This window comes from Anabrus simplex, chromosome 5 (genome assembly GCF_040414725.1).
Source record: "Anabrus simplex isolate iqAnaSimp1 chromosome 5, ASM4041472v1, whole genome shotgun sequence".
Taxonomy (NCBI): domain Eukaryota; kingdom Metazoa; phylum Arthropoda; class Insecta; order Orthoptera; family Tettigoniidae; genus Anabrus; species Anabrus simplex.
The window spans coordinates 145,878,546-145,893,147 of NC_090269.1; the positions used below are offsets into that span (position 1 = coordinate 145,878,546).

General features: G+C 37.9%; 1 protein-coding gene across 5 annotated transcripts in view; it reads right to left on the bottom strand.

Annotated features, from left to right (window-relative positions):
• Positions 1-1,392: 1,392 nt before the first annotated feature.
• Positions 1,393-14,602, bottom strand: part of Mgat4a (alpha-1,3-mannosyl-glycoprotein 4-beta-N-acetylglucosaminyltransferase a) — a 978,023-nt gene continuing 964,813 nt past the window's right edge. For all 5 annotated transcript variants that reach the window (XM_067147150.2, XM_067147146.2, XM_067147149.2 and 2 more), the window contains one exon: positions 1,393-8,891. In XM_067147150.2, coding sequence (XP_067003251.1) covers positions 8,862-8,891 — 30 coding nt within the window. In that variant the 3' untranslated portion in view covers positions 1,393-8,861. The remainder of the gene's footprint in view (positions 8,892-14,602) is intronic.

Below are 14,602 nucleotides of genomic sequence, written 5' to 3' on the forward strand. Positions count from 1 at the left end.
TGGTCGAATGTAAGCTGTAACCTTGGTAAGTATTTGTGCCCGTGTGATTGTGGTGTTCATTTGTTGGATGATCTTCGCAGCCAATGGGCCCATATCCAAGTTACACACTTTTTTAAATTACAAGAATAAACACAAAAAGGACGTGATGGACACAAAGTATCTGTCACCCCTTCATAGTGTGAAAGTTCTTCATCCATACTCGAAAATACTGAGGTGACCTCTGGGGCACATCTACGATTTAATACACACAGGGTCTCTCTCATACAAACTAAGACCGAATGCACAGTGTTTGTACTCTGCGCTATGGCGGCTGCCTCAGCATGGCCGCCCTGCTTTAAGCGTTTATACAATCTTATATGAAATCGTATCTTATAAAAGATCCTGGAAGTGTCACCTTTCCTGGGTTATACAGGCACTGTACCTGGAACCACATTCTGGCTGATGCGAGCGAGTTCTGCCACTGTAATGTTTCCGATTTCATTTGTAATGTTTTCTTTCAGTTCCTCCAATGTTCGAGGATTTGTTTGATACACTTTATCTTTCAGTTTACTCCACGAGTAAAATTCATACACTGTATTTACTGTTGTCTTGAAAATAATAGGCCCAATTATTCATCTTGCACTATCAGCACACCAAACACCAAGCTTCCTGTCATAATAAGGGAGGTTAGAAACACCATCACGATTTTCTGCACACTAATAGCGAGAGTTATGACTGTTCACATGACCATTAACATCAAACCAGGCCTCATCGGAAAAGAACACAAGCCATGAGTTGAATAAACGATCATTCAATGATGCAAGATACCACTCACAATATCTCACTCTTGTGACTGGATCAGCAGGTTTTAAACAATGTTAAAACTGTTTGTGTGCACGCATGTTTTTTAATTGAGCACTGAGCGAGTAGTTTCAAATTTATTTACAATTTCTTTCTTTAGAATTACATAAATCTGAGCTTGTGAAGGTGGCACTTCACCAGGAAATTGCTGAACAAATGCACTGCTTACCCATTGAGCTGACTCATATTTAAAATTACTTTTACATATGAAAATAACAGTCTCACATTGTTAACAGCGGGGATTCAGACTGGCGATTGCTAGGCCGAACATGTGTATGCTCCTTGCAAGGTCAAGAACTATGCGCACACCTCCCATACTGCTGCTTAAGTCTCGGAGAGTAAAAACACCACTGGACGGTCTGGGTTTATATGGCAGACCTTGTACTTACTATATTTACATACAGATTGCATATTCATGATGGCATCAACCAACTACATTATCCTGTGAAGCATCCCTTGGATGAACATTGTTCAAGGGAAATAACATAAAAATAACTATAGGTTTAATGACACAGGAGTGGGCAAAGCAGTAAAAACAAAAGCAACTTTGATTTGATGTATATTTTATTTTCACAAATTCACTGTTTGAAAATATATATTCAATGTAATGAAAGAGCATAGCAAAGAAATGACAGGTGGTCTGTGCTACTAAGAGAGTGGCGAGATGACTGCTCTCAGCACCTGAGCAGCACTCCCTACCCTCGGCTTGGGCAGTGGTTCATCTCTCGGTTCACAACCTCAGGATTTAAAGTTATTCAGTCTCGGCAACCAACCTTCCCTTATTAATCGCGTATGTTACGCCTCCTCCTTCCTTAGTACACCAACTCAAGTAGTCTATGGATCTGGGGTTGAGGGGGGGAAAAAAAAGAAATTTCTTACTGCTAGAGGGTGTAAAAGCTTAATCAGCCTTAAGGGGATTGTTATAAGTTACAATTTTCAAATAATTGATTTCTCACACTATCTTTCTATTTATAGCCAACTGTACCAGTACAGTCTGGTGAAAGAATTCTGTAAGTATCTGCGTTAGATTTGTAAACAGTGAGATGCCGTATTTTTGCAGTCAGTGAAAGGTTATTGTGTTAATGTGTGTCTGAGAGAAATGTTTCATTTATTTCCTATAAACTACAGCTGAAACAATTTATTGTGGCATCACTTATAACGACTTATTGGATATAATCGCAAAATCTAACCATCCCATCTTAATCCTATATCGATACAATTTTTTTTTAATTGCATAGTACGACATCACTTATTACAAGATATCGTATAAAACTACGTATTTATATTCCATTTTTCGAGAAATATATTCACTATAATGTCCAATGTTGATTTTTGTTTGTTATGTATTTGGGAATAGCTGACAACAATATAAAGCTTATTTTCAAACTCTTGTTTTCAGTAGATTGCAAGCATCACCGTGAATATGGCACAAAAGAAAGGAAAGTATTTAAGCACTCAGGCCAGTTCGACGCACATATCACGTCCACGGGACTCTACTCATTCAGACAGTTCAATGTACCACAAACGGCCGGTGCAGGCATAAGTTAGAATGCCTATTACTCATGTAACACTGCTGCTTCACAGGATTTGTTTTCACCTTATGAATGAAGTAGTTACGTACTTTCATGCCATCTCCATTTCATAATTAGAACTAATACAAAAATGATCGATATCTGTTGCTTTTGAATCATATCGATAAGGGATACAACATGAGACTCGCTCTATTTAGTTTTAAGGTATCCACATCCTTTTCTGCCATCTTGAGAATATTCTGCGAACTACTGTATATCTAACCAAAAGCAAATACTGCGCAGATATTTTTTTCCTTCGCAGGCTAGCGGCTACTCAGTTGCAGAGGAATGTCTGGGCCGTCTCAGTCTCTTACGGGTGTGGGGATTATTGGTTTGATAAATGACAGCAGTTGAAATGATATTTTTGGTAGTGATACGAACAGTGACTATGCATATCATGAGGTTGCTGGAGAAGTGGCAGACAGCGCAGATGAAGAAGAAATAGCTTCAGCCGTAATAACTTCATCTGCTGTTCAGTGGTTGTGGTGAGAGGTAGATGTCATCATAAGTACACAAGATCCCCTTCACAGGTGTGCCAGGTACAAGAAAGCATTTAGCATCTTTGAGATTTTTTTGCTATTTTTTGACGACAAAGTGATTGACCTAATTGTTTAAGAAACAAGTAGGTACGTGGCAAAGTGTATACTTGGCGCACCCTTGAAACCAAGGTCGCGTGCCCAGAAGTGGAAGCCATTGACAGGGGAGGAAATTCATGTGTTCTTGGGGCTTGTAATGTTCATGGGGAAAGAAACCCACCCTGAAGAGCTATTTCACCAAGGATGGACTTTTAGAAACCCCCTACATTCCCTCAAACAATGGCGAGGGGCAGGTTTAATCTCATATTGCGATATTGACATTTTATTGATAATTCTACACGGGATACATACGTGGGACCTAAAAAGCTTCTCAAAATTCAGCCTTTCCTGGAAATTATAAACAGAAATATTCAGACGGCCTACATCCCCACCAAAAATATTTCTGTGCACGAGTCCCTTACATTCTGAAAATGGAGACTTGGAATAAAAATGTATATTCCCTTATATATTTTTGAAATATTGTGTGTAATTATGGAAAACCCTAAATAGCAGCCGTCACATATATTGTTCAGAAACAATGGACTTGATCTCGGTAAGCAGTCCTAAAATTTTCATTATGTTATATTTCGTAGATTTAACATTATTAATTCTTTAACTTGATGGTGTCTAAACCTCTGCTGAACTTCAATTTAAATACCACCTGAGAAGTGAGCAGCTCTGAATTAAATTGCCAGCTTGAGGAGTTAATACGATACTGAAGAAAAGTCACACATAATATGACGATTACAAAATTATTTAGTGTAGCTGCATTCAAAATCGACACTTAATCAAATGAAAGCGACATAAAATGTCATTTGGAAATTCTCAAATGTGTATACAGTAAAACCTCGTTAAGGCGTTTCTGTAACGGACAACAAAAATGAACGTGTTAAGCGAGAAAACGTACTATTGAATATACAAATAAAAACTACCCAACATGGATATGGAAACAGTAGTTGTGATTTTTCTGACAAGAAGGCATTTTACGTTGTTTATCTGCGGGTACATTTCTCAAGAGGAGAGGAAAGAATTAAAAGGTGTGAAAAACACGAAAGAACAAATATGAAAACCTTTTCTGCTGGGGCTTATAAAATAACAAGTGCACTGAATGGTGTGAAAACATATGCACGGGGCCAATGAAAATATCCAAGTATTATTGCAGATCATACTCTTTCTAAAACAAATGTTAGTAGAAACCTTTCATTTTGGAGCAGTGGGTTATAAAACATTATTTTCTGGTCACACTCTTATTGGGGGTTATATTCGGCCATGCGAAACTGCGACAGAATGACGTTGACCGCCATTTTGAAAACTTCTACCAAGTTGAATCGATCGAGTCAAAACTCGAAGGTGCAAGTTCAATATTCGCGACCTCTGCGCGCTTAAAGATGCAGATGCCAGTCCACTTTCTGAAAGATTTTAATCTTTTCTTCATTAGAAAGGAATTTCACTTTTTCCATATCCATACCTAGGCTATCACAAGATAAATATGCACGACGCTAGTCAATTTCACACGATTATGTTCCTAATCCAGATATAGGCTACCGTATCACACAAAACCCCTTTACTGTGCCACTCAACACAAAAATTTCTAACTTCTGAAAGGAGTACAAGCACAAATAGGCTCACTTTTTCTGGAATCACGCAACTGTGGCAACGGCCGTTGTGCGAGTTAGAAATCATTTTTGCTTCACAAATGATGACAAATAAAATTTTCAGGGCTAGGAAAAATGTGATTGTAATACGTGGTAATATCAAAAATTCATGACGCGATATGCGAGGTATTTTTATATAGATTTAAATACGATGAGAATCGGGACTTCGAATTTACGACGTGCTAAGCGGGAAAACGTGTCATTGAGGTTTCACTGTGTATTTGTATTGTGTAATTTTAATTTATGAGATTCAGTCCCATTTGATTTTAATGATACTGTGTCCTAATAATTTATGGTGAATAGCTGAGTATGGCTGCAATGAACAGCCGAAACTAGTACTATTTGAGAATATAAACTATGTTTTGATTAGGTGGAAGAATAAATTAAAATTTGTAAAAAAGGTAAACTGCACGGGCAGGAATGAAAGAGTTTGCAGCTTCAAATTAAGCCTGTCAATACCGAAGTTTTAATGAATGACTGCTTGTTTATGATCTTCCAGTGAGCTGCAGATATGAATGAAAAAGCTGAAAGTTGTAAATATCCATACAAGGAGTCGGTGCATACTCTCATCTCTAGAATAAATTCATATGTAGGGTGTTACAAAGTGATCCTAGTGGCAGAGTGCTGAACTTCAGTGTTTGCCAGCTGCTACATGGCAACTCCCGGCCATTTATAACAATGCAGGCAATGTTTAGTAGTACTATCCTCGCATTATATCTCTGCTGCTGCGTGAATGTTGCATTTGGAAGAAAGTGAAATGTCTAGTTGGTGTCAGTGCTTCTGTTCCTATTCCCAAGCCCTACAATGTGAAGGAAAATTACATGAATAAGAATAGATGTGCAGATTACTTTCTTAGAAATGCAACGGTCATGCAGTGGCAGAGATACGAAGGCAGATCAAGTATAAATGGGAATTTGAACGTACCACTGCTGTTAGTAATAATTCTGAGGAGGGACTTTGCCAGGATGTTGATCGGGGTGTCTGGAGAAGGGTTTGCACGTGCAAACGACGGTGGAGAGCTGGACTGCCTCAGTAAGCCATGAGTGAACAAGAGTTGCACACTCTGTTGCGCAACGCATCATTATCAATTTTCTCGCAAAAGAGGACACCAAGCCTTCCGAAATTTTGAGACGACTCCGCCCATACTTCGGGAAAGAAACACTTTTGCAGACTCGAGTCTGAGTGGGCTAAAAAATTTGTGGCAGGAAAAGAAGCTGTAGAAAATGAACAGCTCATGAAAGAAGGCCGCGGACAAGCATCACTGCAGACATCATCATTGCCATTCGTGATATTATTGGTGAAGATTGGTGAATAAAAATTTCAAAAATTGTTTTAGCCATAGGAATAAGTTATGGAAGTGTTCAAACCATAATCCAAGATGACTCCATTTCAGAAAACTGTCTGCCTCGTGAGTTCCTCGTGAGTTCCTAGTCTCCTCAACCAGGAATAAAAAACTTTATGCCAGGAAGTTTATCAAAGACTCCTGCTTCGCTATGAGGAGGAAGGAGAGGATTTCTTGAGTCATATTGCGACTTGTGATGAAACCTGGGTGCATCATTAGACCCCAGAGTCAAAGCAAGCAAGCAAGCAAGCAAGGAGTGGCGGTGAAGAGAGGAAGCAGATCCGATCAAGGTCAAAACACACCCATCTTCTGGAAAGGTGCTTGCAATCATTTTCTGGGACTCCGTGGGTGTTTTGCTGGTGGATTTTCTTCATGAACAAAGGAAATTAATGCAGCCTATTACTGTTGCCTTTTGGATGAAGCAAAAGCTGCGTATCGTAACAAGCAATGCCAGCAACCAATCCAAAACGCCATTCTTCTCCATGACAATGCAAGGTCGCATACTGCCGATTTAGCGCGGGAAAAACTGGAGGAAATTCATTGGACACCTCTGGAGGAAATTCATTGGACACCTCTGGAACACTCTCCGTACAGCGCAGATTTATCGCCTTGCGACTACTATTTGTTTGGACCACTCAAACAAGACCTAGGAGGACAGCTGTTTGATAATGATGATGCAAGTGTAGAAGAGTTCATGCGCAACTGGCTCCGCACATGTCCCTCTTCTTTCTATCAGGATAGCATCAAAAACTTATCAATCCGATGGAGAAAATGTGTATTGAAGGCAGGACACTATGTAGAAAAGTGATCTCTATATGTATTTTTTTGGCTGATGCAATAAATTTTTAAAAATAATTCCATTTTTATTTGATCCGCCCTCGTATAATGCGAGGACAGTGATATTGCCTAGCCTGCTGTTCCGTAATGTAGTGAGAGTAATATAATGTCTAGAGTTCTAATAGGCCGGGCCCCTAATGGTTATGCAAATCTCACAGCAGTACTGTTGTGCAGGCCAGAGTATACTTCTCATTTGCTTCAGTAAGTTTCAATTCTAACCTATAAATGCCTACACGCCCGCACTCTAGCGATGCGGTTTACAAGATATGAAGATTTTAACAAAAATTAGGATGTATGGCTGATTCACGTTGGCCTAAAGTGAATAACTAATTAATTATTTTCTCAAATACGTTTAAAACAAAAAACTTGCCTCTAAGAATTAAACCTCTGTTTCACAACATTGACACTCAGACAAAAATGGAAGGGACTTGTAGACAGATGTAGGATATCCCACATCCAATGTAAAGAGGGGCTGATACGTGGTTTCAGGATGACTGCTCCAATAAAACATCAAGGCAGTCATTACCAATTCTACCAAAGGAAAAAAAAGAGAAGAAAGGATATCTCCCTCACAAGTTTTAACGCTTACTACTCGAATACTTTTTTCTGGTTACACAACTCTACTCGCATTTATTTTTCTGGAAAAGTATGGGTGCAGTGATATCTATTCTTATGCTAAAACTGAACAAAAAATGGAATAGACGATCTTTACTTGAATTTGTAGGTAGACTTTCATTGTGTACTTTTATGCTGTGTGTCTCAAAGCAATCATCTCGATCAAAGCCTAGTTTCATTGCAAATATTTTGAAGAAGAAGTGGATTTCTCTTCACCTTTCTAGCACTGCACTTAGCACAGACCTTTGTAATATGCTGGCTGTGTGCCTGAATGAAGTGTAGCTCTCCTTTCAGTGGCCCCTCACCTTGACTGGAAAAAAAAAAAAACCAACCAACATTCCACAGACCAGAAACTGATACTTTGCAGGCGTGATATTGCTTAAAGCTTAAATGATGCTGTCAACGTGTGCTGTTCATGGAATAAACATATGTCAGAATATATCCAAGATACGAGTGCAAAGGGCTATTGCCATATTTTTCGGGTCACATGTTTCATTCCCCCACCTCGTGAATCTGTAGTGCCACCCTAGAATGGTATGGTCTCCCCCAGTTTGGGAACTACTGCTTGAGTGAAAGAATTAGTTCTGATTTAGCAACTGCAGTAAGAGTTATTGGTATCATATGATTCAGAATTTCAGGAAAATGGTCAGACTGCCGAGACTGCTACCATTCAACTAGAAATACAGCACACAAACGTCCACTCACAAAACAATTACAATTACAACATTGCTCGCTCATACCATCATCTGCTCAAATGAAGTGCAGTCATCTCCTAACTCACAGGTTGTTTACAATATATACATTTTGTAAAATAACGATGACTTACAAGATTTACGCATAAATGATTCCACTTCATTTCCATTTTGAGGCCATAAAAAAATGAGAAATAAAACGGTACAAATATTAATATTTGCTGTTAAATATATTTGGTCCACTGTTACAAATTCACATGGAAATACAACAGTTCCATGGCATAAAAGGACAAATGCTAGACAGAAGCTTTTGTGAAGAACACAAAATGAAAATGAAGGTCCTATTTGCCAGAGCTGTAGTAGGAAGCTAGAAAGATTCACACACATGGTTTGTCATCAATACTGATTCTGGGCTAATCACTCTTAATACCTGTATATACCGGAATTCACTTACCAGACAAAAACACACAAAAATGACAGTATCATTAAAACAGTACATAAGAAAGTTTTCTGTCAGGCCACAGAAGAAGGCTGCGGCTTGTGGTTCACGCAGGGTCCGTGTCTCTTTAAAAACTTAATAGGCATTAGTTAAAAACTGTATTAGAAAATATGGCACATGTAAGATGCCAGCTAGGTGGTGGATATCACAGCAAGAATCACGCGTCGCTGAGTTCGGTGCCTTATGTCTCGTGTCAGTGGGGGAACGTCTTGGTGACGTGCCTGTTACTTCGGTGTCAGCTGCCATCTCCAGAAACAATGTGAATCTAGAAGGAGAAAGGAAAAAATTTTAGATTAAATCTTTCAGTACAGCAGTTTTAACCTCTTAACATAGCAATTATTCAAAAAAAAAAATTCTTTTGTACCTAACATTTTATTGTTAAAATGGACTCTTTATTGAAAAACAGTGACAGTGGTAACAACGAAAGTAAATTTTGTGAATTAAGAATGAAATATAAGCTGCTGAAAAGTTCCTGTTTTAAAATCCCGAGTATACTCATGATATTTTTGTCGCCTGTGGTGGGACGGCAAACTGGAAATAATCATTGTGTTTGATAAAATTATATTATCGAAGTTCGGACATGTAAACTATTCACCTTTTATTTTAAGAAAACGGAAATGTTTAATAAGTTGTTTTACCAGTTTATTTTTCTGGACAGATCAAGAAATTATTTACCTATTATTTGGAACTGTAAATGAACATTGCAAGAATTATTTTCAAAGTGATATTTGTATTTAAATTTTATGTAGTTGTGTTTTATTGAATTTTGAAAAGGTTGTGTATCATTTACATTAATTTCAAGAAGCATCAAGAAAAGACATTCTGGACTTTGAAGAACGATTTTTTAAAAAAAACGTAACTTGAAGAAAATTAATATTGTGTTTTGGTGAAACGCGTGCAGTACATAACTTTTGGAACAGTATGTACTGCCTCGTGGAGGAAATAGGTGATGTAATTCTAATTGCATCAGCAGTTTAGGAATTGGCCATGTATTTGGATTGGTCAGAATAACAACCTTTCGAATTGGCAAAAACAGGAATCTACAGAGAAATTTGGTGTTTCTATTGGTTACTTTGTGATTTGTCTATTTCCAGCCTTCTGCCAGCTTCGTGTGTGTGCTGCATGTTGTCTGTGTCTTTTCTATCTGACCGGCCTAGTGAGCGCACCCGCTCAGGGTCTGTTCCCTATCCGGGAGCTACAGCCTCTTTTGGTAAGTGCTATTTCTATTATGTTTGATTTTATCTAATTCATTCTTGTGTTTCGGCCGTTTCTCATTTAACGTAACTTTCCATGATTTAAATTCTCTGCATCGGAGTTTCCTCTAGCTTCCTGCATTCACTAATTTTAATTTTTGACAGACGGTCACAGCATCTTAGTTTTCGGAGGCAATGCTCTTTTCTGGCTTATCATTTTGTAAATTAATGTAAATGTATTTTTCTTTCTGGAATGGTGATGCTGCATGTCATATTAAAATTTTGACTTCATCTGAGGTTGCCTCCCATCATTCAGTGTCAATTCAATGTTAGAGATAATTTCCTATTGTCTGAAGTACTTGATTAGATTACAGGTTTTGTTTTGCAAGTTAATTTAAATGTCCTTTGTTTTAGTCCTTTAATTGTCAGCTACTCTGCCATTTATTTGTCTTGTTTTATTTGGAATTGTATCTTTTCATTTGTTAATGTTAATATATCTGAGCTCAGGGTGATCGCCGCATGCTTCTCTTTCCCCACAGTGATATACGTTTCCATCCCGACCATGTTCCACAATCCTTCCGTACTTGTCGTTGTTAGACCTGTAAGTTATGTTTATGAGTCAACCGTCTTATTTTCGTGCTTTGAAGTGAGGCCGCTGCTACATTCATGTTTTCCTAATTCAGTTTTTATTATTATTATTATCAAGTGTACACGCTCATTGCCGATTATTATTATTATTATTATTATTATTATTATTATTATTATTATTATTATTATTATTATTATTATTATTATTATTATTATTTGTAGACGCTAACGATAGCCGCTACAATTTTTATAGGTTCTTCTTTTAACTTACATGTAAAATAAATAACACAGCACTAAACAGATGGCAAGTAAGATAACATGACACTCTATAAGAATACAGTATAAGAAAGCCATTGTTCATAAATATTTGTGGCTGTGTGAAATGCCCTAAAACAAGGATCAACACACAGTGCTACATCACACTCCTTACACATGTACCTGGATTCCCTTTGTACCTTCTTCCCTCTAGCATTGTGCACACAGAACTATTAGACTCGATAAACTCAATTTCAAACTCTTCTTCACTGCCCATATCAAATACAGTAGAGACAATACGCGACATTCAGCGAGATATCGAGGGACAGCTATTAGAGCTCTCACTAGCGGATTGTCCTGAGAACTACTGATTCTGTCATAAGAGCACGTGTATTTGTGTGTGAAGTTTTTGGTGTTATTTATGCGTTTTCAGTGAGTTGACATAATTAAATAGTAGTATGTGACATTCCTTGATATCTCTTCTCAACATGAGGGGAAAGGTATGTCCTGTGTTTGGCTCCAGTAACTATGAAGTAGAGAAGAATGCACGGTTTTTCTTCTGTTTCCCTCGTGACAAGAAAATGTAAGTAATATTGTGTTTACATACATATCTTCCAGTGACAAAGAGATTTTTATAGTACTCCATAATCTTCTGACCTGCTCGACCCATATTTTAACTGGCTTAAAATATCATACGCATATTTTATTGTATAGTGCAGCAGTTAACCTTCAATACCGAGGTGGTGTTGTAGGTGTGATCTGTGGGTTTGGTTTAATTCAGGAACATAGGCATATGAGTGTGGCTGGTTGTGTTCCAAGTTACCCCATTTGGAATGCCGTAATGCATTGTCAAGCACTGAAGAAAATATGGGTGATTTAAGAAATGTACATATTTTGTTAAAACAATATGATGATGCAAATTTGCTTTACCCTAATGTAATGGCATTATGGCAAGTATTGCTTATAGGGAAAGTTTGAATGTTTTTGAGGCTAAATTTATATATTTTCTTTCTGTTAGTAGGCTTCAAGTTAAAAGGAAAATTGTCCAGCTCTTAAATGTTTATTCACTGAACCATGTGTGTAAGGAATGTGCCGATATTTTTATTGACAAGTATTTTAATATGATGATAAAATGTTTTTTAAATGAGAAAAAAGACAAATCTAACCGTAAAAGTTCAGGCAGGAATGCTAAAGCAAAAAAGTAATGCATAAATGAAAGATCAAGCCATTTCACAGCAGTCCATTTCACATCTTGTTAATATGTTTAATTTCAGTCTTTGAATAATAACCTTTTAAAAAATTCTTCATTCATTTATCCAGAATTGCTTTAGCAACTTTGAAGTTAATATCTCAATAACACTTTCTTTGTAGACGTAATTTATTTATCCATTTTCGTATATGCATTTCCATTGATATTTGAATTTAGCGCTACTTTTCAGGTCAAGTCACTAGGAGCGCTACCGTCGAATTGTCTCCCATTTTAATAAGGCTAAATCCTTAAGTGTCGCATATTGTCTCTACTGTATTTGCCCATAGTCACCTAACAGTTTAAGTACACTTAGATAGCAATAAATTTGGGAAGGCCACAAAAACAATTTGCCTGAGTCATCAACATCCACTACGGTTGAGTCAGGAACATCTTTTGGCAAAAATAGGAACCTGAAGTAATAATTTTATAAATATCTGGTAGAAATACTGAAAAAAATAAACAAGAAACGAGTATATTCTGGGCCTTTAAATTAGGTACCGATCAGTGAGTGACAATCCTGAGTATACTCTGGTTTCCATTTTATATAACTGTCCCGAGTATACTTGGGCTTTTATGCTAAGAGGTTAAACTCGCTTTACATGGCGTTTTAGCATTTCAATTTTCAGAGTAGAGATGGTACATTACAAAACCAATAATTCGGCATCTTCTGGCATTTTGTTGTGTTTTACAATGGAACTGGTATTGTGGATGTTAAAATACAAGCTTATCAACTGCTGGATTTTCTAGATATTTCTAGATTTTCCATATCAAATTCCAGGAAATAACTGAAGGAATGTATTGACATTGTGAACATTAACAAGCATGTAAACCAACATGGATTTATAAATCAGTATTCAAAACTTTGTTTTTTGCATAGATGCATGTTTATTTTGTCAATTTCTGTGAAATATAAAGCCATGTCTTAAAGGAGGAAAAGTTCATCCAGCTCTTTACCAGGCGGCAGTGTCCCAAGAATAGATGTGACATTTCCATGCTGTAGAGCTATGCTGATGCGCTAAATAAGGAAAATAGTCTATTGGGTATTATCGGAATTACAAGCAATCCTTTGGCCAACCACTTTGATAAAAGTGAGGCCATCACTGCCCCAGGTATGACTGGATTCAATGGTTTATTTATTTCGTGTCAGAGTGTTGAGAAACTTAAAAATACAAATAAGGTATTATATACAAATAAAACAGAATACATTTTATGTCACAAAACATGTTTCACACAATGTCTGCCCAGAAATGGGCAACAGAAATTCCCTCTTCAGTGGCTTGAATCAAGTCTTGAAGTGTACAACGAACAGGGCAGGACTGACAGTCATACAGGTGTTGGGTAGTTTGTTGCTCCCCACAATCGCAGAAGTCTGACTGATCTTTCAGATAACCCCATTTTTTAAGGTTATCCTACTCCACTCCTCAAACGATTAAGTGCCTTCCAGGTTGTCCATTCCAAATGATGATCAGGGGGTGGAGATTCAGAAGGCACCATCCAATCAGAAAGATGCTCCATTTTTGCTCGCCACATATCACAACGTGCTGTTCTTGCTGGTTTATCCAGAGCCTTGGAGACATTGAGGAAACTTTTCCTGGACTTCAGTCTTCTGGGTGGAGGTCGATGTCCAAATAACGGGTGGTTGCTTGCGAGATCCACCTTCGACCTCTCTTGCCTTGCAAACACTTCTCGCCGAATGTCTGGAGGAGAAATACCAGCCAAGCAGTAGAGTTTGTCAGTGGGAGTAGGTTTCAGACACCCAGTTACTATTCTACATGTTTCTTTTACTGTAAAGCAGGGATAGAGAGTGCTTTACCCTCTTGAGCTCCCCTTCATATTTGAAATTGAGGTGACTACGTTTTCATAAACGTTTCTTCACTTCCTTTTGTATTAAAGTTTTCTCATACGAGTCACCTCCCTAGCTTGGGATTAGCCTCTGTGTATCGGCCTAGAGCCACTTAGGTTTTAAAATGTGTATTTAGGAGTGCAAGTTCATGCCTCCAGTCCTTTCTGTACCTTGGGTCAGTAACTTAACCTAATGTTTTGTTTTCTTCATGCGAAGGCCCTGTAGGTTGGGTATTAAATACCCCTGTTTCTTTGTGTGCCTTGAGGGCTGATAGAGGTGAAGTTTCTTGTGGCCTTGATAGGCTTGAAAGATCGAGAGCGGGTCAGCTCTTTATGGTGTTGTGGTAAAAGTGCCTTGGAGAGGCTTGAGATGTAAAGTTGGGAGCTAATGCTCCATGCAATTAAGGGTTTTCTGCCCTTTGGTATTTTGTGGTTGTGAGCTGTGAGCTCAGATTTTGGGGCTCGTAGCCTAGAATTTGTAATGTTGCCTTGTACCTGATTTAACTGGTTGTTATTTGTTGTACGCTCTAAATTCTATGTCACCATTGTTAAGTTTTGAAAATATAACCTTTGTTGAAATTTTAATTCATCTTTCGAACTTGTAGTTAGACCCATTCCAGCCCGCACCTTCTTTCACCTCTGACTTCCACGGATATCTCCGTAACAAGTGGTAGCAGAGCGCGGTTGAATGGGTCTCAATTTAGCCACTCTTGACGGCTAAACATTTCTTTGGATTCGAACTCTAATAGTTTTCTCCGTCGCTGCAATTTCTCGATTTTTCTAAATTTGTACTGTGTCTGTCATCATGCCCGGCCCTCATGATGTCCTCCATCCCGGCTATTTGCGCAA